Source organism: Strigops habroptila, chromosome Z (genome assembly GCF_004027225.2).
Source record: "Strigops habroptila isolate Jane chromosome Z, bStrHab1.2.pri, whole genome shotgun sequence".
Classification (NCBI taxonomy): Eukaryota; Metazoa; Chordata; class Aves; order Psittaciformes; family Psittacidae; genus Strigops; species Strigops habroptila.
The window spans coordinates 12,201,607-12,226,596 of NC_044302.2; the positions used below are offsets into that span (position 1 = coordinate 12,201,607).

General features: G+C 39.2%; 1 protein-coding gene across 2 annotated transcripts in view; it reads left to right on the forward strand.

Moving 5' to 3' along the window:
* PEPD (peptidase D) overlaps positions 1 to 24,990 on the forward strand; it is a 142,264-nt gene that overhangs the window by 95,000 nt on the left and 22,274 nt on the right. For both annotated transcript variants that reach the window (XM_030511500.2, XM_030511502.1), the window contains 2 exons: positions 4,632 to 4,780; positions 22,734 to 22,918. In XM_030511500.2, coding sequence (XP_030367360.1) covers positions 4,632 to 4,780; positions 22,734 to 22,918 — 334 coding nt within the window. The remainder of the gene's footprint in view (positions 1 to 4,631; positions 4,781 to 22,733; positions 22,919 to 24,990) is intronic.

Here is a 24,990-nt window from a genome sequence, read left to right on the forward strand (position 1 = left end):
TCAGAAGCCTGAATTCACTTAAAAATTATGGGACAAGGGGAATGGATTTAAGCTGATGGAGTGGAGATTTAGATTAGATATTAGGAAGTTCTTCACTGTGAGAGTGGTGAGGCACTGGCACGAGTTGCCCAGAGAAGCTGTGGCTGCCCCATCCCTGGCAGTGTTCAAGGCCAGCTTGGACGGGGCTTGGAGTAACCTGGTCTAATGCCCCTGACCATGGCAGGGAGGTTGGAACTAGGTGAGCTTTAAGGTCCTTTCCAACTCAAGCCAGTTTGTGATTCTGTGGTTCTATGAAAATCGACAGGACTTGAACTATTTTCTCCAGACTCCCGTCCTCAGTTCCTGCACAGGGAGCAGAAGCCCTGTTTGGTCGGATGTGGAAAGGCCTAGAAGCTCCTGTAAGGAAGGGCACATCCAGCTGATGCTTTCTGCAAGGCTGTGGCATGTGACATGTGTTTCTGCTTCTTTTCAACTTGATACCAGTTTATGTACAAAATTATTATAAATTGTGGTGTCAGACCTTTTCCACATGAAAGGAATGAAATGCTCATAGTAATTTTTGAAGGTGACTTCTAAAACAGATGCAGAATGCACCTTTTTTTTGACTCTGTTGGCTAATGTATTAGTGATACATAAGCGAGTCATTCTCTCAGTAGAGCAACTGACAGGTTATCTGATTTTTCTCATACTTTGCATTGTTCAGTTTTAGTTAATAATGTTTACAGTATTTTGCAATATGTTCCGGAGGAAGGATTGTATATATGCACAGAACTGGGACCTCCCTTAGGAGAGCTATGCCCATGCTTCCAAGAAGGATTTTGGAATATTTTTGCTGTGCGTCTTTTACTTGTGGTATAGCTTCTTACTTATTCTAGAAAACAATTGAAATAGTAACATGGAAGTTTTAGAGAGTGCTCAGGTCTTCTGACTGTTATATCTGCTTTATACATCATGTACTTTTCACCCTGAAAAGGAGCTAGGTAGGTGTTCGCTGCTTTTGCTCCCAACAAAGTAATGCAAAGCAAGATGAGCTTCTCTCTTTGAAAGTTTTTGAAGAGATTGAGCTGTGCAGTAGAAGACTTCATCAGCTTCACACTAGATCAGTGAGAACTTTGACATACAACCACCCACCTCTCACTGATCAGCAATACTCCTTCTCCAGCCACCTTCCCATTCAAGATGCCTCAGAAACCTGAAAACCTCAGACAGGTCATCCCTGCATTCCTTGAAATCAGCAATTAACAGTTGCATCCTTGCTGAAAAAGGAGTGGGAAAAGGGATGTTCTGGAATGAATTTTTTCTTCATTCAACAGAAAACTGAGTTCACAGTCAAGTTTTATAACAGCCAACATACATAGTCTGCTATATGTATAGCACTTAAAAAGGGAAATACAATGGAGTTTGGAGATACTTTGTTATATTATTGCATATACTACTCTAGATTAAACAGTTCTAAAAAGGTAAGCCATAGATCAAGATGCCTGTAAGGCCTATTTTCATTTGTGCATTTGGTTTGTTTAGATTGCTGCTACATTTGATAACAATACAAATAACATTAAGTAGTTGTTTCTGTGCAAGACCCTTTGTAAGACTTCATTATTGGGTAGGTAATTTTGTCCATGCAATTGAGAACATACTAAAATACATTTATAATACCTCTTTTACTAGCAGTTCATTAGCAGTTACTATCTAATTTCAGGGCAAAATAAATGTATTTTTTCTAAGGAACCAGGATTTAAGGAACCTGCTTTTAGAAACTTTTTCCAGTTTGTCATCTGGAGAAGGTAGTAGCTCACATGAATTTTATTTGACTTAAATGTGCTTCAACACTTACTTTGCCTGGCAAGCAAAGATATGAAACTGGGATCTTCCCAGCCTCCCATTATTTCCTCAGGATAACTATGGGCTATGTCCATGTCTTGGGCAACATTTTAATTAATGGATATGTTCCCAGCTGAAGTTAAATGGAAGAGAATTCCCAATACAAGCCAAAATATCTCCCAAATGTACAGTTTGGTTTGGATGCTTATTCACCGAAGCACACAGGCTGGATGATGCGTTGTGCTCCAGCGTGGAATTTGATCATCTTCCCTCATGTCTTCTCTTGTCTGGAAGCCAAGAAACCTGAACTAATGGTGCTTCCTAGCTTGTGAGCCTTGTTTTGGTGTACCATCAGCTTTGTGATACTCTTTTGCCATTACCTAGTGCTCCAGTAACAAAAAACTATTTAACAACCACCAAATGATGAATGGGTTTGAGAAAATGCTGATAATTTTAAGTTTAAAGACATAGCTTTGCCTGTGGTAAATTCAGAATAACTATTCTTCAGGTAAAATACAGAAAGCATAGCAACTTTCAGTAGATGTGGACAGGGAGTTTGGAAGTTGTTGGTCACAGCTTTACTGTCACCATGCTGAGTTCATACTTCAGACTTGCAAATGCAACAGAGTTAGGCCACAAAGCTGCTGCGAATCCCACAATGCACCATGAAATTTGATTTGTGATTTTGAAAGGATTCAGTCTAGGACAGCTTGAAAGATTTATAACTAGTCTGAAATCTGTATCTTCTTGGCACGTTAGAGAATGTAGCAGCTTCTTACATGATTCTTAGTTGCTGCAACTAGTTTTCTGTATCCTTAGATTTTCTCTGTGTATCGTTAGTTATTTTTAGCAGTGAGTCTAACCATAAAATCAAAACTTAGGCAGTGTTGATGGGGTTTCTGATTTTGAGGTTTGGCTAGGCTGGCTTACAGTTGCTGTGTTGGTGTCAAATTCTGCAGGGGTTTCTTACCCTCTGGGCCCAACATTGCTGCCTATTGTGTATCTTTTTTCAATTAGCAACTTTCTGGTTTTAACATACCGAATTTCATATTTACGTGAATGTATATAGTGTTTGGTTTAGCTCTGTGTGTCCATACATAGCTTTGCAGTTCTCTCTGTGGCATTCTCCTAAGGAATTTGCTCCTGTAGCTTTAAGCCTTGTGCAGTTCCGCATCTGTAAACTATGGGGTTTGTTCCTGAAGTTCCAGTCCTGCAAGTCTCTCTGTAGATGAACCTTGCCCAGTGTGGGGAGGCTGGTGATGACTTCAGCAGGGCTTGCACTCAGTGCGAAGATTTATTCTTGGAAGAAATTGTAGGGTGGATTTTAAAGTTTCTTGGAGTAAACTTCATTGGTATGTGTCTGTTTATGCAGTGCAGCAAGGAGAGTCCCAACCCTGCTGGAATATTACTTGGCTTTATCATGATTGCCTTTGTTTACTTACTGTCCATTGCTTGCAGTGGCAGTTATTTTGGAAGTGGTGAACATTTACAGCCGAGTGCTGTAGCACTTTTTATAGTAGCTTACGCTTATCTTTACTTAGTCATGTATGCTGGTTGATGGCAGAGGTACGCTGCACAGTTTTCCTAATTATTGCTGTAATTAGGACTCAGTGGCAGAGAGGGTGCCCCAGTAGAGTGTCCTTCCTTCTGCTTGTGTTGTCTGACTGACCTCGCTGTGAAGCAGAAGCGAGAGGAAGAAGACTACAAGGTTTTCAAGCACCGTGAAGGAAAATTGTATTTCTTCTGATGATGAGAGTCTCATACAGTTGTTTGAGGTGACTGGAAGAAGACTTAAATTAGCAGATTTCAACTCTCATTCGTTACCTAAGAAATCACGAGGTCACAAATACCGTGCATCAAGACCGAAGTCTTACATGTACTGTGTGCCTATATGTAATCAATATATGATGAACTAGGGGGACTGTTGTTTGATTCAAATGGTTACTTGGTTATTTGCTGATTTTTGATCGTGCTGAAACCAGTGCAGTGCCTTATCAGGTAGTCTCAAGCAGCATAGTTCTGCAGATGCCTAACCTGATTCTCACAAGGGTGTGGAGACCCACTTGCTATTCTTGTAGATTGATTTCTGGCAGCTGAGCAGTCAGTGGTGAATCATTGATGCATGTATAGAATAAATACACTTCTCAAAGGGTAAACCAGGGTTTTTGTCCCCATAAAAGAAAGCAGTTAATATTTTCTTTTCTTCTACCTCTGATGCAGAAAACTGTATTAAATGTTCTTTTCTGGTTGCATTGTCCCATAATCTTTGTTTCTTTAATCCCTGTTAGGCAAGTTTGTCTTAAAGGGAAGATTATACTGTGAGGAGTGGCAGTCAACCTTTATTGGGAACGTTTTATTTAAACCATCAGATGCATTTTGACACTTAGATACAAAAGGCCATAATTTAACTAACATTTCTCTGTTAAGTTTTGAGGTTAGACCCTCTATGTGGTACTAGCATTTCTCAGGAAAGGAAAGAAGAATGCGTGTTTTCTAGAAACTGGAACTGAAGAGCGTGGATTCCTCATGTACTTCTTATCTTCCTTCATGAATTCTCTTAGCGTTTTCATCCAGGACCAGCACAGCCCATAGGGGTGTCCACTTAAGCCATATATAGTGCAGATACTTTTCTGCTAGGAGATTCCAAGGAACTGTTGTCTTATTTTACTTAGGAACAGCATTCAAGTGGTGGCCAACTCCCAAAATGCAGATGATTTTTAAGTGCACAGCAAGAGAAATATCTTCTGTTCTACTCTTTCCTGGCATTAAATTTTCATTTCTTCCCCTCCCCTCCCCCATTTCCTTTTCAGCCTGTTTGATATGGGAGGAGAGTATTACTGCTATGGCTCTGACATCACCTGCACCTTCCCTGCAAATGGAAAGTTCACTCCTGACCAGAGGGCTATCTATGAGGCGGTGCTGAAGTCATCACGGGCTGTAATGAAAGCAGTCAAGCCAGGTAAAAGATCAGTACATGTCAGCAGGAATTGACAAGTTTGATGGAAGCATTCAGGCTGTCAAGGCAATTATGTTTGCATTTTAGAAAGTGCTGGAAAGCAACAAGATGGCAAAATTAATTTCCACGTTTAAACAGCTCCTAATGGAGAATAGAGATAGAACATACAACATTTTCCATAGAACACTTCAAAAAAAAACCACATAAACAAGTATTAATAAGATTTAAAAGGTATCTTAATATTCTGTTTTGTTTTGTTTTGTTTTTAAATTTCTTTAAACTAGTGGTGACAGTTACGCGGGTGTGTTTTTGCAGGAAGCTTTTGCCAAAAACTGAGGTCAGAGTTTGAGTGAACATGTGTGTCATGCTTCAGTCTGTTTCAAGCATTGTCTGTATTTTACGTGTAAGCTCAACAGAAATCTTCTGTTGAAAAAGAGGATAGAATGTGTGTTCTTTGAGGAGGATACTCAATTAACCTTAAAAAGCTTTGGAAAGCACTGACTATTGGGTACTTCACTGTAGGCCTTTGTATTGCAGGCAAGCTAATTCATCAAGTGTACATTTTCATAGTTGAAACAACTGCCTGGCTTGATGAAAATCTTACTTTTCTCCGATTCTGCTTTCAGGGCAGCCAGTAAATGCTTTTAGAGCTAACTGCTGCTGTGATTTTAAGTATTTCACTGGTGAAGGTAGTTGAGCATTTCTCAGTATTACTAATAGAATAGCTTTGATAAAAATGTACTTAATGCACAAAGCACACTTATCCTTTAAATTTACCACATTAGCGTGGGTTTTCTGGATTGCCAGTCAGAACATGCGTAATTTTCCTGTTACAGAAGCTGGCAGCAGCACTGTTTGTTTGAACAGTTTCGAAGGGAGCAATAACAATTGAGGCAAAATGAGACTGGATATCTTGCCATTTTAATAACAGTGTGTATCCTCCATCGTCCACTGTTTCTCCCCTGAAGAATCTTGTTCCTTTCTTCTTCATAGTTTGCTTTGTGTTTCATTGCCACCTTTAATTCCATGTAACATTTTTGGCAGTACATCATCCTAATAAGTTGCAGACTGTCTTCAGAACTTGAGAGCTAATATGGTGCTGTATTGAGTGAGGATGGTGCAGAGAATTCCTCAGTTTACTTAATACATTATTTATAGTGTCAGAAAATAAGGACATACTAAGCTAAGTGTTTCTGAAAAGCAGTTGCAAGGATCTCTTACTAGCCTTGGGAATTTGAGATTTACAGAGAATTCATTCTGAATGTCTAGCAGAAGATGGGACTGAACTTTTGTTCCCACTGTGCTTTAGTTGTCTTGCCTGTTTAGAAAAATGGTGCAAATGTATTTATGCTGTTTATGAAACTAGTAATATGAATTTTCTGGCTACAGAAAGCAGGTTAAGCACACGTTCTGTGGGTTGGTTCACTGGTTTGGTTCACTTGGTACCTCTGTGTACTGAAACGCAGCTTAGACTTTTCGCACTCTGTTGAATTACAGATCTGGGTAGACACCTTCAATGCGCAAAAGTTTTCATCAACATGGAAAAGTCTGCTCTTTAGGACTGTATGGCTGGTACAGTAGTTCTTTTGCAGCAGTCCATCTGTCCACTGATGCAAAAAATCTGTCAATATTACTGTATTTTCCTCTGATGAGCTCTTAAAAACACACCAGAGGCCAAAGACTCTACTACTGAAATTGGTATGTAACACTTAAAATAGGTAGTTGGCAGAAAAGCCTTGACAGTGTCTGAAATTAATTTAAAATGTTCTAAAGACAATTCAAACTGAAATAGTGAGTTGAATTGTAGAGAGATCCTCTTTTATGTACAACTTTAAAGAATTTAAAAAATCGGATATTAAATAGTTATTGAGTTTCCAATCACACACCTTTTCTTACTAAAGGGGACATAGGAGGTAAGACATTTCTGTTAAATGCTTTCATAAATTCTTTTGAAGAAATATATCTGGTTTGTACGTTCCACTGAATTCCTTTAAAATATTTTGGCTAGGTATTTTAATTGAACGCTGAGACAGGCAGAGAAACTGCCATGTCATGTACTAGTTGAAAGGGGCATTGGATGTCGTGGAAGGCTAATATTCCTCTGTAGAAAAGAATAGAAACACTGACCTTTATAGCATGGTTTGTGTCACATACTTTTCAGGCCACTGAGGAACCCCAGAGCCCCTCAAAGGGGTGGATGCAAGCTCAATGTATTGTTACTGCCGCCCAGAGAAAGCTGTTTCTGTGGGAGAGGCAGCAGCCTTCTTCCTCTCATTGAACAAACCCAATTTATTAGCTCATTGACTAAAGCACAAGGATCCGCTTCTGGGGGAGCCAGGGACAGTCACAGAGGAGAGCAGGAAGGGATGATGTGAATTCAGCTCTCAAGTGTCTCTCCTCTCCCTGTCTGACAGAAAGTTAATACTTTAGGTCTCTGAAGAAGGAGGCAGAAAAGCTAAAGGGTTTATAGGCACTAAATGTAAAACCCAGCCCCATCACGTTTTAGTCAGATTTTCTGAATTAGAGAGCCCTTGCTCATTTTGCTATTTTTTATTTGTCTCCATTTCCCTGAGTTCTTAAGATCAAAGGCAGTCAAGTGACTGGCTCACATGGCAGTAACCATTCATGGGGCAGGCTGCACAGAAGAAGTGTAAGCAGCAGTGTCAGCAACTGTAGGAAATGGTATTTCTCCCCAGCTGCAGAACTGGGGCTGTAATTAGGCCTTGTGGCACAGGGTCACAGGGGACGTGTAGTTGTTGTCTTCAGGAGGTTAATGATTTCCAGAGTCTTTCTCATGACAAGATAGGGAGCAAGTATTTTAGGGAGAGTTAATAACCAAATACTGGGTTACATAATTGTGTTTATGGAAGGACACATATTTGCTAGCAACCTTAAACATTATTTATAGTTGTGTGTAGTTCAGATATTTGCATTTCTTTTTTCAATTTGGCTCTCATATGAACCTAATTGACTCTCAAGTGAAGTTACTTTCTGAGAGATAATAGACCTCTGCCTAATACATTTTGTTTATACTTCTATATGCAAACAGTTGTCATAATTTTAAAAATACTCCAAAACATTGTATTTTATTGTAGAAAACTATTAATTTGACTACATCCTGTGCATGGTCCAAACATGCAAACAGCTCAAATCACATATATGGGCCTCCCTACCTTCCAACTGAAAGAACAGCATGCTTTCTGCAAGCCAAATAATGTATTTTGAAAGCTAAGAAACGCTATCTATTTGATTGTAGCCCAAATTCAGTGCAGTTGTCACAACTGCTGCCACAAACCAAATCTGTTTAAAATTAAAGGGGAGAAAGACATACTCAGTCTTGCATAAGCAGCAGTTTTGAAACTACTGAACACGGATCTCGTCGCTGAAGCTTGTCACTGAAGTGAGAGTCAAAAAGGCATGCTTGTGTGGCAGTGGGATAATTGTCTCTTTCCTACAAAGTCAGGCTTGTGATCCAAGATGTGAGAGAGGAATGTTGCATTTCTACTTAGGGAATATTCTTAATGCATCAAGTCCATCTGCATTAAATCTACTCTTTCAGGAAACTAAATACAGGGGCAAATGTGCAGAATAATGACATTTCCATTCACTTTGGTGACTGAGGCATCATCTGCTTCTTACTCAGAATAGTGATATGAGAAACAATTTGTCTTTACATAGATATTCTACATAAAAAGAACTGATAAAGAGTGAAATTGCAAAGTCAAGTATCCCAGACCTAGGGTATTTCAGAAGTTAGCGTCCTAATTTGTTTCACTTCTGCATTGTTTTATAATCTCATTAGATTTACTAAATTGGTTGAGGAACATTAGGTGCAATCCTGGAGCATATCTCCCAGTTTACTTTCATCTGAAGAATTCAGCTCATGCACTTCAAAACTGCATTGTGTAAACCAAAACACAGTAAGTGGGGACAGCCAAGAGATTTCACCTCCAAGGATGACTGGAATTCAAATCTTTTTGTAGATGCATCCATTGTTTCTTCCTCTGCTATCTTCATGCAATGCATATAGCAGAAAGAGCTGAGCTAATGGGCAGCTATTCAGTAGTTTAGTTTAACCTTTTGTTCCATTCATGGTCCAGAGCTGTTTATTGCCTACTCTGCCTACCTGCTCTGAATCCAGAATTATTAACATCCTCACCAGTTTTTCTTAGTGCTCATCATAACAGTACGCAGGTACCTGGAAGGCAGTAAATCTGCTTGCACTTCATCTTAGAGATGTGGAAGTGTGCAGCAGTTCCCCTTCTGCAGGCAGTGGCAGAGGGGCTGGAGAAGCTAGTGTAAAAGCTATTGACTTGTTTTGGATTCCAAGATTGAAATTCATCAGTCTGGAGGTTGGTTTTGGTTTTTTTTTTTTGAGGGAGTTGAGCATTGCTCTTGCTTAAACCCCAGCTGTTTTGACCTCTGTTACAGCTAGGAGTGCCCAGCTTTTCTGCATATCAGGCTCCAGATTGTCAAGCCAGACCTCGGTAAAATGAAAGAAAATTATTAATAAACAAATGTAAAATAAATAAAAATTAAAAATTGTTTGAAGCAAGTTGCCTGGCATCCTTCTGGGAGTCGGCGTGTGAGGCAAGAATGCTTGCTAATTCCCAGTGGCAACATGCAGGTGCATTTGCCATGCTTGCTTTTTTGTGAAGTCTCTTGTTTTTCTTCGTCTTGGAAGAGGAGTTACATAAGGAACAGATCTCTTCGGTGGCCTAGCAGGAGCTGTGCTTGCCTTGGAGTTAGTCTTCTGGAAATAAGTAGCCCTAGAACTAAATAAACTTGGGGCTTCCTGTGGATTTGCATTTTGTGTTTGGTAGGAAGCTTTGCTTGGTCTGATGGAAGCTTTTCCACTGGGCTAAGGTACTTCTGAGATTCTCCTCCTTTCCGTAGTAATGCATGAATGGATGTTGCAGTTTTTCTTGCATCAGGTCTTCTGTCTTTTAGCCAGCTGCCTACATTACAAAACATAGCACTGAGTCTGTTCCTCTGGTAAGTCTCATTGAAAATCTCAAGTTTTAAAAGTAAAGGACTGAAAAAGGCATCATCATCAGAAGGGCTGTGCTACTACTGCCATCCCATCCAAAGAAGTAGATGGTCATGTAACTAAAGGACTGGATGGTAACACGTCAGCACCAAGGGTCCAAGCAAAGCTCGCACAGACAGTGTCAGTTGATATTGCCTAACTCTGGAGTCCTTGATGCCGTAACCATAAAAATACTGCTTTTAGTGTAGCTCTCCCCCACCCCTGTAATTGCCCAGGCTTAAAAAAGCAAACTGTGGTGGAAAAAAAAAAAGCATTGTGTAGCACAACATGAGTAAGTATAAGGCTATATAGTGTAGTGGTTAATGGCAGCTGTGAGGTCTCAACTCTAATGTCTGTAGTACCTCCAATGGACGGCTGTCATTATAGCAGTTGAAAGCCTGAACTGCAGGGGTAGACTAGACACTTCTGTGAGCAAGTTTGGCATGTCTCTTGGTAGTGGAAAGATCTGAAAAACTTGAAAAGGCACATGTGCATTGTTCCCACATCCTGTCTTACTCCATTCTTTATCCCAGTCATGTAAGTTAGATCCAGTGTCAATGTAATAGCTTTATTAACCATCGTTTGTCGTAAATTACAAATGGGAGACCAGGGTTGTTTTCTCTTTGTCATCAATATAAACCTGTTTGAAGAAACATGTAAAATAATTGATTTTGCTGCAAGTCTGTTTCTGAAACTTCTGGAAAACAACTTATTGAAGAAGCATGATCTAGCTGTGGAGTTAGCCCTACTCTGAGACAGGGTTTGGACCAGATACCCTCCTGGTGTCCCTCCTAACTCACATCACTCCATGACTCTAAGTATGTTCTGAAACATGCAAATGAAAATATCAAAAAAAAAGTCATGTAAGAAGATATGTTGATGACAGTCAATGCCTGAGTGCTCAACTCTAGCTCTTAACAGGGCAGGTAGTACTTTGCAAGCCAACAGACAATGATGTGCTTCACTTTCTGTGTATGAAGCACATTCATACTTAATCCAGCTTTGCGTATCACTTTGTTCGTATGGATGCTTTACTGTTGAGTAAACCATTGATACATGCAAGTCCAATAGTGTTCGGAAAGTTACTGTCGAGTTGCTTCTTTTCTAGCATTAAGCAGATGACTGTGTGTTTATACCATGTCCTGCCTCTCAGATTATTTCTGACATTTATTATTTGGATTATTATCTTGAGAATTTAGAGAATACTAATAATTAGAGTGCCATAAATTCAATTCCTAGTTGATGAGGACAGTATGGTTTCTACACACAGAAGGTTTCTATATACAATTTATAGAAACATTGAAATTTCTCAATTATATTAAATCTACTACTATATTGAGAAGAAATTACAAGGAAGTGTGCTTATCTTCAAACTTTGCAATTAAAGCTATTTTGGATTAATGCACTAGATCATAAGCAGTCTTTAAGATTAATGAGCTAAATATTGGAGCAATCACATACTTTCCATTTTCATCCCTTCGCAATTGCACACTGGAACCTCTGAACATTCCTCCCTGTCTTCTCTGTAGAGTAATGGGAAGTTGCAGCAGAAGGGGAAGGAAGAGACCTTGTTGTGTTTAGCATTCCTAGTACTACTGAAAAACTTGTGTATGTTTAAAAAAAGGAACACAAAATACTTTTCTCAGTCTCTTAAGTTATACACGTTAGTATCTGGGGGGAGAGAAAGAAAGAACTAAAACACCTCAATCAGTGAGGTCTATTGTCCTAAATTCCAGGGTTTTTTTTTTTTTAAAGATTTCTTTGTCTGGTAAACTGCTCCCAGGGAACAGTTGAGTAAGGCAAGGTTGGCAGCCACTCAATTCCCTATCTCTACATTTATATGATTTAACAAGCTTGTATATCCAAAGTCCCCATTGAACCAAAATTGCATTCAGACATTAGCTGTGCAGCTGGGAATATTTGCTGATTGATGTTTGTTTGTTTCAATAAAAATGAAAAATAAAAAATGGTTCCAAATATGCACAGAAGTTGTTGTTCACCAAGTCAGTTTATGTGCAGTGTGAAAGCTTCCTCCTCAGGACACTGACGTTATAGCATCTCTCTGTAGGATTTGTGCCTGAAATTTGTCAAGTTGGAGGTCATGCTCAGGGGTATATGCATATCCTCAAGTCCTGCATTTTACTGTCCAGGAGACTGAGTATTGTGTTGCCTCTGGCTTCCAGGATTTGCTTTCCGGATACATGCTGTTGAGGAGCATCTTGAAGGAAATCTCCATCCCAGGACTATCTCTGATAATGGAAGATGGGAGGTTTCTCCATATTTGGGCTGAAAGATTCTTTGCCTGTTTGTAGCTTTCCCAGAACTCAAGTTTCATATAAAGACATGGGGGGTTTAAGCTCTTAAATCCTTTCTTCCAGGATCAAAGATCAGCCGTTGCAAATTTCATTGATGCCAAGATTGCCATATAATCTTTAAGCAAGAAAGTACAGTCAAGTACACTTCAAAACCATTGAAAATCAAGTACAGTCAAAAGCATTTCAGTCAAAGAAGTAAATGCAAATATCAAGCAAATGAAACATCCTTTTATTAATCACGCAGAAATCACCTAATCCTTAAAGTCTGCCAGGAATGGGTACCGTTTTGATGCAGGTGCTGAATAAATGCAAAGAAGTAAGTAGTTCCCAAAGACTAAGGTCTTTTGAGGTAAAGAGGTCGAGGGAAGAGGGTTGGAGCAAACAGCCAGTGAGCAAGGGCCAGCAGCTGTCAGGCTTAGATTAAGAAATGTTCTCTATAGCTGATGGTTCCTCTCTGTCTCTGCTCCAGCTGTCTCACCAGGTTGAGTTTTGTGATTTGCAGTTGAGAATAGTGTCTGAAGATGATTCTCTCAAGTTAGCCGTAATGCTTCCACTCTGTCATTTCTTTCTCACATGCAGTAGATTTAGGGCCAAACTGCGAGGTGCAGAATGATTCAGAGAAAGGCATTAGAACCTTCTGTAGGTCTAACTCTGAGGCTTTCCTTTAAGAACCAGGAGGAGAGGTCCTTCGGAGTTCACTAGGATGAAACATGACAACTCGATGGTGTGTCATCTGCCATATACAACCTTAAATCAGGCTCAGCATGTTAGTATTTAAATTGCTGCTGTAGTCACGCCTAGAGTTGGCAGCTCGTCTTTCTTGTTTTCCCATGGTAGCAGAGGACCAAAGACAGCCTTTTGTATTTGTAGATGTAGGAAGCTAAACAAAGTTAATCCCACCTGGGCTTGATCTCTGTCTTCTGGTCAGCTGTAACTGCACAAGCATCAAGCTGCCATGTGAAAGCCTGTGCCCACTTTTTGTGCCTTTCTTCTGATTTCTTCAGTTTTCTTTCATTGGTTTAGCTTCCTAACCACTCTGCAATGGAGGAGCCCGCCTTAGCTAGTTTCCCCATGTACATCTTTCCAAGGAATGTTGTCAATTAGAAGGACAAACCAAAACAGACGCTTTATTTTGCAGTGGTTTGCCTCCTCCCTGTTCACCTACTGCTAAAGGATTCAAGAAGTAAAGCTCATGGAGGTAGATACAAGCCCTGGGACTTCAGCGGTAGCATGGTCTTATATTTGTAGAGCAGTATGTAAACTCTGGATAGTGTATACTCCTGAAAACATTTTGGTATCTAAATATCGAGGCATGGTTCTTTCAGTGAGACTGTTAGGTAGAGGTGGGTTCAGTGGGCCGGTTTCATATCTAGCCTATTTTACGCAACAGAAAATGCTGTAATTTGAGTTCAAAGTAGCAGTATGATTCTCTCCTCTATGTTCTAATAGCATGTCTCTAACAAAAAAAGAATAGTGGAGAATTTAGCTCAGGTAGTAGAGTACTAAGACCGGGGATTAGAATAACCCAAATAATTAAAGAACTGCTTAATTGGAAACTAACAGCTAGGGTATTTGACATAGCAGATGATATTACTAGCAGTTATTCCTTTTATTAAGTGGAACAGAGTTGTGCTTGGGAACATATGCAAATTCCAAATTTGCAGCTTCACAGATTACTACTTTTTGTCCATGACAATTCTGTAACTTCTTTAGAATTTAGATTTTTGTTTGCTGCTATTTTGAATACTGCTTTAGACTAATTGTCACTGTATTCAACTAGGATTAAAATTTATTGTACCTAAAGAAAATAATTGTAACTTATTAATATTTATTCCTTCCAAGTTAAGTACAAGGTTCTCATTCACATGCAATTGGTGGTTTTTGCATGCAAGTTTTTCAAGTTTTATTTTATGTAGTCCAGAGTTGTACTTAGTAGAACACCATGGGGGCACGCTTGTCTGTTGTGCTGTATAAAAACAGTAGCTAATTTTGATGGATTTTTAGGAAGAAATTGGACTATAAACTGGACCTTTTGACAATAGCACAACAGGAAAGGGTGTGGGAGCACAATCTATTTTATAGTTTGTATAATTTCAAAATGCCTATATGAATTATTCCTTTTCAGGTTGTCATATTTTAGGCAAAATGCTGCTGATCATTATTAATCACCTGTAATATCTGAAGCAAAACAAGTCTTCTTAGAAATAAAACGTTAATGACAGAAGTTGAAGATTTTGTACCAATTCATCTGAAGAACAAATGCTTTAATGGCATGTTGTAACCAGTACTTTATAACCACAAATCCTGCTGAATGACACTGCAGTATTATTTTTCCCACCCTTGCAGTTAAGAATGTGTTATTGTGTTAAAGATAGATTGGAAAATAAATCTTGTCAATGTATGTTTTAGAAAGCTATTTGTAGTCTGCTCTCTCTCTTCTCTATGGAGTGGAGTTGGCCCTATTTTTCTTGCCAGCATTAATGTTCATAAATAAGTTTTCCCTTTGGATACTAACTCTCTGAGATTGACCCAGAAAAGGTAGTATACCTTTTCTTGGTAAGTTAATTCTGTTTGTGTCAGTGTAAATGGTTAAAGTATAAGCCACCAGATAGGAAGGGAAAGCTGAAGGAACTAAAGGATGTATAGGCGGTTTGCACAGACAGTGCTTACAATGTGCAGACAACAGTGACAGTTAAGTTGCAATCCTTGATTCTTGCAAGATTCTTGTGAGATTTTATTTAATAACAACAGTGTCATTGATTACTGGAGGATTGGATCATTGATTACTGGAGGATTACATTGATAGACACATAACCTATCCTTGCCCAGAATGGCAGTAACCTACGGTAAGAGGTGAAAGAAAAAGGCAATTTTTTCTGTCAGATTCAGCAGATCCTGCAGTCCCTCTATGCAAGCAGCAATCTGTTGAAATGCAGGATTTCAGCCTGCGAGTCTGACTGCAAACCTTCTGGGAGCTGCTCTTCCCCGCTGCTGACTAACGTGCGGGAGCTGACCCATGCATACAGTGACCACTGCAACGTTAGGAAGACTAAAATAACGCTGAGTTATTTCCAAGTGTATAAAACCAGGCACTTTAAAACAGTTGGGCCTTTCTGCCTTGAAGTCCCTCCCGTGTGGGTGTCTCTGAGCAGCCCTGTCTGCAGGAGCTGCTGCAGTTCAGGGCAAACCTGCAGCTTTTCAGCAAGGCTGAGTGCATGGATTTTTCCACTGCTTTCTGTGGTTCTTCAAAGATGCTGCTTGTACAAAGCACATACATTTAGAAGTCTTCACAGACTTAGAGCCTAAATTGATTGCAGGTTTTAGCCGTTCTCTAGTGAATGGGTTTTGATTTAAGGCTGTTTTTTTAAAAGATTCCTTTTTTCCTAATCGTTACAGGTTGTAATATTGTAACATTGTACAATTCTGATTTTAGTAGTGACTTTGGGGGAAATAAGCTGCTTTTATTTGTTCTGATGTGCACTGATTTTCTCCCAGTTCAATATTCAGGAAATGCACTCATTATACATTGTAATTTGAGTTGAAGTACAAAGTTCGTGAGTCCTTCAATCTTGACACTGCATCAGCTGTAGCTGTCAGTGCAAACCTGCTGGGCATAGATTACGCTGTTTGCCCTCAATCTTATCTAAACAGTCTTTTCTAAGCTTCAGAGATTGGTAAGTTTCCATGCCACAATCACTCCTTCCAAGCACTTCCCCCTTCTTTTTCCTCTTCTTTTCAACGTACACCTATTTGGAAGGAACTTGCAGTAAGATACATGGTGTCTGCCAGCGCTGCTCAATCCCAGTGCTGCATCTTTCCAGACATGGAAAAAATGCCTCCTCTTGCTCCCTGTCTGCATCTATTCAAATTGCTTCTCTTAAGGTTTCAGCATGATAGACTATTATCTTGATGTTGCCTCTGATATGTTATAGATGATTATGTCCAGGGTTTGTAATGGGAAGGGTGGGTTTAGCACTTAAAAATTTCATCATACTGATGCAAAAGAAGTATTATAGTGTGCAACTGAATAGGACAATGCTATTGAGTCTTTTGAAAAAGAGGTCTGAATTTCAGAGGTGATGGGGAGTCATCTCTCTTTCCATTTGGGAACTCTCACGGCTGTCAGGCAGGTGCATCTTCTTTGGGAGTTGAGGGATGGTTTTTGAAGGACCATCCTGGTTTGGAGCTGTGGCACTGGCACTCATGGCACGGAGCAGGTTAATGTCTAGTAATCCCTGTAGACAGTACTGGAGGTATCTGCAGGTATCTGCGGGTGTGACACAGCAGCAAATTCAATGTAGTTCCCATCACTGTTTTAGATCAGGAAAGTTAACAGGCTCTCCTCATCGTATGACAGCCAGTTGCGGCCATGCCACCGCTGTAAAATACAGCCTAAAATTGCATCCCTAAATTAAGCATCCATACAGCATAATGCTGACTCTGTGAGGCTTACAGGTAGTTACCTACACATTATATGGAGCGTTGAACAGCTTCACTGTTGCCCAGACATTGTCAGTGTTCAGTTCAGCATTTTGGTTTCTCACTTTCACATTCCTCTCCCTGTTGTAGAGTTGTCTTACCTTGTGGTGCAAGAAACGAAGCTCAAAAACTGAACAACGGCTGAGGATTTCATCTAGTGGGCCTAAAAGAAAGCATGATAATCAGAAATACCACAAATTCTTCTCTAGCACCCAAGTGAAGAGGGGAACCCCCTCCTGGTTTTAGTGTTTAAATGATGTTTTGGTTTTAAACTCGGTTTGATTGGAATTTTTAAGGACCCGTTGGTTTATATCTGATATGGTCTCTGTGTGTTGGCAGATTTTAATCTGTTCCAGTGGGTTGCTGGCTGGACAGTGATTGTGTGCTATGTCTGCTTTTCAGTGGCACTGCCAGGGGACAATGGGCCTTTTGCCCTTGTCTGTGGACACTCAGAAATTAAATGTAACTTAACCTTAGCACGATTTGGGGAGAAGTTACTACAACCTTGCCATACTCATTTTTTTCAGTAAGATTGTGACATCTGTACTGGCAGAAAAAACCCACCCTACAACAACAAAAAAACCCTGCTAAATCATTTGTGGTTTAATCATTGTCACATTGCAACCACAAAGTACCCTAAGTAGCGGCCAAAAGAATCCTGTTAGGCCTTTTCAGAGCACTTTCCGACCAAAGTGTCTAAATACACGCAGTAATTCTAAATTACTTTTGTATTCTGTTTCTACTTTATGTTCTCAAATAGCTTCTAATAAAACATCAGAAAATAATCACTGGAAGGAAAACACCAGTGAGTTAACAGCAACTGAGGAACAGTTTATAGTGTGATATGTTCTAATAACTCATCTTCTTAATTCTACTGTTTAAGAAATTATGGTATATTCATTAAAAGATAGGGATGCTTTCGATTTCTGGTTTCACTAGAAGCATTTCTTTTTCTTTATTTGGAACAAAAATCTTCCCTATCAAAAGTGGGATCCAGAAGGTCACAGATTATTGCAAAGCTCTGCATATAATGTTTCTGAGGCCCTAAACCATGGTATTTTATCTGAAATTTGGTGGGTTTAGCAAACAGATAATTAGGGAATATTTTCAAGGAAGTAAAAGAAGACTCACTTCATCTTTTTTTTTTCTGTCACAGTATCTAAGAATATAACATTTAGGTTGATGGGAGTAAATTTAAAAAAAAAAAACTTTTAGTAAACTTAGTACACTAAGTTTGCTATTTTTAAAAACAGTACCTCATACATCTGTAAACTCTGCTATCCTGTTTTCAGGGTATCTGAAAACTCATAGCTTCCGTAGTTACATGTTGTTTAATTCATGATCTCACATTTCATTATTAGACATATCCACTGACTGCTCATTGCTGACTACTGGTCAACAGAGTAGTTTGTTCACTCTGTATCTCAAGGGATTTCAAATGCTTTGGTTACTGCAAAAGGTGTTTTTGTCCTGGCCTCTCAGCACATACTTCATGGCAAGTAACAAATTGCAGCCCAATGAGCCTTGGTAACTGAGCTTTCCTGGGGAGCCAGTCGCTGGTTCAGTGACCTGTATTACCCAGTATCTCATTTGGCAAAGAATTAAGAATGGAGCAGACACATCATCAGCATATTTTCCTGAGTGCAGACTCATTTCGGTACAAGTTGTCAAAGTCCAAGGACCCTCCAATCTAGCTTTCTAAACCTGATCTGTCAGTGGTCTATAATTGGTTTATAAATTGGCTTAAAGATAATAATGGAACTAACATTTTTACACAAAAAGCGTGTCTGCATGCTATGATAAACTTCATCAAAGCTTAAAAATAATAGTTCTGAATAATACAGGAGTAAAACATCCTAGTGGGTGATTGGTGGTGGGAGATTAGTGCAGGCTGGTGTTGCAAAACAGTCAATACAGCCATTTCAGTAACTCACAAAACTGATGTTAGAGCCACTTGTGGAAGTTGTTTTGTTGTGGTTTTTTAGTTGGTTTTTAACTGCTTTTTCTCGCAACAACAATGCTAATATGGTGTTTGACTTCTGCTGCCTCATCCTGTGGTGAGGGACAGAGCTCTCCACTGGACCACTGTTAATCCAAAAAACTGAAGTGCCTGAACATCAAGTAACATCCGTGAATTTAGGATTCTTTATACAAAATGTTGTTCATTCAGCATTGTTTAATTGGTGTTTTTTCTTCACATCTGCAAATGCTGTCCTCTTGGGCAGATTGTTTCCTGGCTGCCTGCACAGAGCCTTCTTTATTACTGTTTTCTTTGTTTTAACATGTTAAAGCTGTCCACACAGAGGTGTGCACACAGACATCTGAACAGAATATAGGTATCTCTGTGTTTTAACACAGGGATTCACATACCCGCACTGCAAATCCTTCTGGTACATCCAGACTGTTAAGTTGCACGTCATGTGAGAGTACCAAAATATTCTGGTCATGGCTTTCCTAGTCAAGTTAGCTGTAATATTCAATTTCTCCTCCCTTTGCTGCTTTTTGCAATTATTGGAATTCAGTATGTACGTAGAAAACTTAGATTAGCAGAATTTGAGGCCTTTTGCTCCTCAAATTACTTACTAGTTAACTTGAATGGCAGTTGCCATGCTAGCCAGTCCCAGAGAGTTGGGTTTGCACAGGCCATTGTGTTATAAAGATTCCAATAGCCAGATAAAACTAATACAATTTTAGGTTTAAAGTAAATTTGAGGAGTTGTGTATTTCTGTTTACTGTATATTAAATGTTTACAACATATCAATATACTTTAAGTATAACATGGACTAGGAGATCTTTCTTGAATTATGATGGCTTCCTTTCTTCAGTAGATTGTATTCCGTACTTGTAAGTAATTGCACTATTACTGTAAAGTAGTTCTTTCTCTTCACAACGTTAATGTTTTTAAGATTATAAGGGTACTAGGAAATGTTTGAAGATTCGCATTTAGGTCCTCTCTCTTTGTCAAATTCCCTATCTAAAAAAAAGAGGGGAAACCTGTTTGTACCTTGTTATTAAAGTTTATTCCTAGCATGATGGGAATCAGCTCATATCAAACAAGGCAAGGATATTGCCATCGTTAAGCAAAGACTAGTAAGATCATTCCACTTAGTTCACTGTCTCACTTTAGCTAACTGTCTCAGTCAGCTAAAAATGTCCTCATATTTTGTCTTAGCACACTAGTAATAGTCTGTGTAGGTACTATTGTATTGTACAATGCTTGTAGGTTAGGTGGTTTGGAAGGGGGTGGCTAATAGTTGAAAATACCACCACATTGTATTTTTAGTAGTGTAAAACATGAAGCCAGACAACAGAATAGAAAATGAAATCTATCTATAAACATTTCTTAATTAAGCTTAATTGAACATGGGTTTACTTGTGAACCAAGATTTGTACTATTTAGTACTCCAGCATAACTTAATTTCCCTCCATGCAGAGCTGTCACAGTGCTATCTGCAGCTTCTGCAGCATGCATGAAAGAGCTGTAGCTGAAGTACTTCCCGTCTCTAGGAAAACTGATGGCGCTGGCTAGATGATAAAAGAGTGGTCCAGATCTTTTTGTTGGGCTCTGTCTGAAGCACTGCCCTTGTTCCAAGAGAGAGCCCAAAGCTTCAGATTCTCCATCCAGCCTCGTTATTTATTTCACAGTGGAGGCTTGTGTTGCCCTCAGTGTCTAATGAAATAGATAAGATGAACAAAAACCAAACCAGATGCAGAACATGGAACTCCAGGCGGGAGGAGGAGAGGGGAAATAGTCATGCTTTTTCTCAATGAGAGAAAAAGAAAAAAGTAGAGGTGATGGAAGAAGGGTCTTTAATGGATTTGCTCAGTGCCCAGAAATACTCAGGATTTACAGCCTCAGCAATCTTTTCAGTTAGGGCAATAGTGTCATTCATTTGCTCTGTTAAACTTCTGCAGACAAATGGTTATGTGTTTTTAGTGTTTTTACTTCTGAGCAGTTTAATCCTTCTATCTCTTGTTAGTTGTACCTCTTATTTTGATAAAGGCCACCCTGTTTCAGTAAGTGGAGTCAGTGGGTTTGGACTGAGACAAATAGTACCAGCACAGCTGTAGAGGGGATCTCTGCTGCAAACTACAGGCACCTCATCTTCAGTTCTCTCAGGCACCTCATCTTAAGCTGATTCAGAGCATCCGGGATATGGTTGTGTTTTTGTCTTCCAGCAGCGGAGTTCTGACCTTCATTTATATCAAGAGAGAATGAGGCTTCAAATAGTTGACCAGGGTCAGACGTTACATATGGCTTTGCAGTCATGGCGATGAAAATAGAAGACTTGTGGTAATACTCAGTTAGGAAATCATGGGAGAGATTTCAAAAGAACATCTTAGCATCCCCAGAAAGAATATTAAAGGCTTTTAGAGCAGTTAGAGTTGACTGCAAAGTACAGAAGCTGAACTGGGAGTTACACTGAGAAATTCTGTATTCCCACAACCACAAAGTAAACAGGAAAGCAACTGTGATTCAGTAATACTCCCAGTTTGATATCTGCAATATTGATGTGATAGATTATAATGATTTCAGGTTTTCATGCAATAGATTGGAGGCTATTGTGAAACAGCTTTAAAGCATAGATGAACCTAGAGAAGTGAAAATTGCAATACAATCAATGTTCAAAAAGATAAAAAGATAAATTCCTGTAAAATACAATTATGTTGAACATGGTTGTCAAAGAACAACTCGTTATAGTTGTATTAATTCTTAGTGAAGGAAGACTCTAAATTCCTTTTTAAAGGAGGGAAAACACAAGAATAGCACATTTTGAACAGGAAGACTGCACACATTTTGTGGGTGAGTGCCCACTCACATGGGCCCTGTTGGCTCTTCTGAGGAAATTGCAACCAAGAGTTTGTCCAGCATATTGTGCTACACACCTCCGTCTTGTGCTCTTGCTTGGGCCATGAAGGTGCTTCTTCAGCTGCATGCATGCAACAGGCTAAAAAGTTTGATCTCTGAGTAACCTGATGGGGAAAAGGAGGCTGCCTGTTAACTAACTTACATGCTGATTCCCAGACAGCATTAATGGGACCGGCAAGGTGCATCGTTTTCTTTCTGGATGGTGTACAAGAGGGAGCAGTCCCTTGCTCTTCACTTTCGTTCTGATCTCTGTATCAGAGCCATATAAGACAACTGAATTTTATTTAAGCACTCCCACAGGATGATTTTATTTCAGTCTTTGAAGCCTCAGTACTTTCAGCAAAAAGTGCTAATGTAATTATGATATGACATTCATGTTCACAAGACCCTAGAGCTGCGTCTTTAGCAGGATTAAAGCAAATGGAACTTGATGAGGTTTTGGCCTTAAAAATTGCTCATTTTTTATTTGTTTAATCATGCCAAAACTGAACAAGGAAAATATTCTTCTACTGTACCTTAGCCCTAGTTGTCTTGACTCTGCAACCACTCTGTTGATGATGACTCAAAGCCATGGTGAACTAATTAAGTCAGTACTGTGTTACTAACAAAAGAGCTGCTTTCTTCCTCCCTCCTCCCCCCAGCAGTTTGTCAAACAAAATTGTATCCTATACCAAAATAATAGAAATCTAATGTATCCTGGCACTCTGTCTCTAGTCAACCAACAGTATTTTGTAATGCTGTTCTAGTACGTATATTAGAGGACTTGTGTTTTACACAGCCCATTAACACAAGGGAATCATTAATTTCTGGAGAGTGTGTTTGCCAGAAAGACGTGGGGTTTAAATCTATGTACATAGAAAAGTACTGTCCATCTCAAATGTTCTAAATGGGTATGATCATTATTGAAAATAATAGGATAGTTATGCTCTGCATTTTAAGCAACTGCATTTTCCAGTTGATACTCTTTTAGAAAACTCACTGATACATTTGCATCTGCATAGGCATGATTAGATACAGTGTCTTAACATTTTTTCATGTGGCTTATAAGGTGCTGCTGTTTCTCTCGTTTGTAGTTTTCTGTGCTTCCCATGCACGGTAAGATAATTTTGTCTTGTTTAAAGTGTTTTTGTGCTAATATAGTTGCTCTTTCCACCATTGTTTTTTATATAAGCAAAGGGTACATGTGTTACATCTGCTTTTTGGAAGTCGTCTTTAAAAACTTTCAGCAATAGTTAACTCAGCTGCTTGTTTCTGCTCTCTAAGGGGTCGCCTGGCCTGATATGCACCGTCTGGCTGACAGAGTACATCTGGAGGAGTTGACTAAAATTGGCATTCTGAAAGGCAATGTAGATGACATGGTGAAGGTTCATCTGGGTGCAATATTTATGCCACACGGACTTGGACATCTACTTGGAATCGATGTGCATGATGTTGGAGGCTACCCAGAGGTTAGTGTTAGTCCATTCTCAACTGCCTTACAGATTAACCACTCTCAATTCTATCAGCATTTCTCTTAGTTTATGCATGATTAGCTGGTTGCATCCTCTCAGAAGTAGAGCAGATGTGCATTTAAGTGTGTCTTTTTCTAGATGTGGTATTTTATGCAGCTTACTTTAAGAGAATCTGTTAGTTCATTAAAACATAAAGTTCTTACGGGGAGAAGTCAACTGATGCTGTCCTTCTGGCATTCTTAATCTGTTCAATTCCTACATACCTTGTGTGGTTCCTTCATGAGTTTCCACTGTAACGTATATCACTCAAGCATAACCTATGGTGTCACAGAGAGCATCTCAGTCCACCTAAGACCTATAGTGGGAAGACTCACTTGCTCCTTTCCATATGTGAGGCAGCTGTGGGAGCTCACTGCTGCACCTGGGCTAGTAAATTCCACTGGCTCTGTCATATGGAAACAAGCTGGCTCATATTCCTGTCTTGAAATTTGATTTCCAGTGGCAACACGGACACCAGTGTAGATGTGTTGTCCTAGAATGAGAATACAAAGAAAAAACATCAAGTCTTCCGGTCTTTGCAAATGTGAAAGTATATAACCTCTTGCATTCTGAGTTTCTGCAGAAAACACAGAATGATTACCTTTTTCCTTGAATTAACATGATGGTTCATGGCTGTGGTCTGAGAGCAGAATGGGTAGAATTCTGTAACCAGTGAATGGGAAGATGTTTGCAATGATGCTGAAAAAAATCTCTAAGGGGAATTGAACTTACGGTTTGAATAAAGAAAGGAAGCTTACAGCAGCTTCTGAAAGATTTCAGAAGGATTTTCTGTGGGTTATGTTTTGGTTATTTGAGGGTAACTGCTTAAGGGTTTTTAATAATACAGTAGGAAAATTTATCACTTGTCTTTTCTCTTATGCAAGATGTTCTTTTACAAGAACCTGAAAAAGAAGCTAAGAACTTTTTAGGTAAGGTTTAAGCATGTTTTGGAGCTTGTTCATGTGGAGTGAACAGGCTACATAACTGCTGCTACTGATGGGTTCATTTTGCAGGCAGGAAGAAACAGTGTATAGTATTTGAGGGTACTCATGATGTTCACAGTGTAGTTACTGTGATCAGTACTGTGATGGCAATGTATTAGCATCAGCTAATAAACTTCCATGTAATAAAAAGGAAACAAAAAACAAAAGCAGCCTTATTCTGATTTTAAAGTTTCTTCATTAGCTAATACAGAAGGGGTGGATGTTTGCCCCTGTGTCTCACCCAAGTGCTTTCTCTCTGTGTACAAATAGAGACATTTAGCAAAGCACAAGGGATGTGATTACTTGCAGAGTTCATGGACTTAAAAATCTAGGACCCTGATGTGTTGCATGCCTTCGCTTATATTGTTGTGAATAACCTTTCTGAATTTGAAGGACATATATAAACTGAAGCATGCATTCAAGACTTGGTAGGGTAGAGATAACTAAATTTTAGGAACAAGTGAGAAGAATTATAAAGAGGTAAAAGTACAATGCTTGGATTTTACTTAGATATTGTGTGCTTTGAAGGTTATAGCAAGTTCCTTAATTTCGAGGGAGATTCTGGAACTGATTTTGGGGGAGTATAGAGCAATGGACCCTATATACCTTCCGTCTCTGAGCAGGTTTCAGTAGTGGGGCATAAGGGCTACTGAATCTAATTTTTATTAACATATGAGCAAATTTATAGCTGTTAATTTTCTGGTATATTATACAATTTAAGGGTCATTTTTCTGAAAGACCAATCTATTCACAGTTTTGAAAGAGCAACCTGTTGTAAATATAGGGATATATATTCCTATAGGGATGTAGAGATTGTATTGTCAAATGAATTCGACTCTTCAGTTTCATGCTTAATGTGTGTAAAAATACCAAAGCTCTATGTATATAGAGAATTTTACACCTGTAAGTATTAAAATTATTTGTTTGGGTAGACATGCAACTGCATTCTTACATTAAGAATGTTTGCACAGCTGATTTACTTTCAAAATCCAATCCTAAATAACAGATTTCCTGAATGTGGGGGAAGCATGTGTGTGAGCTCACAAA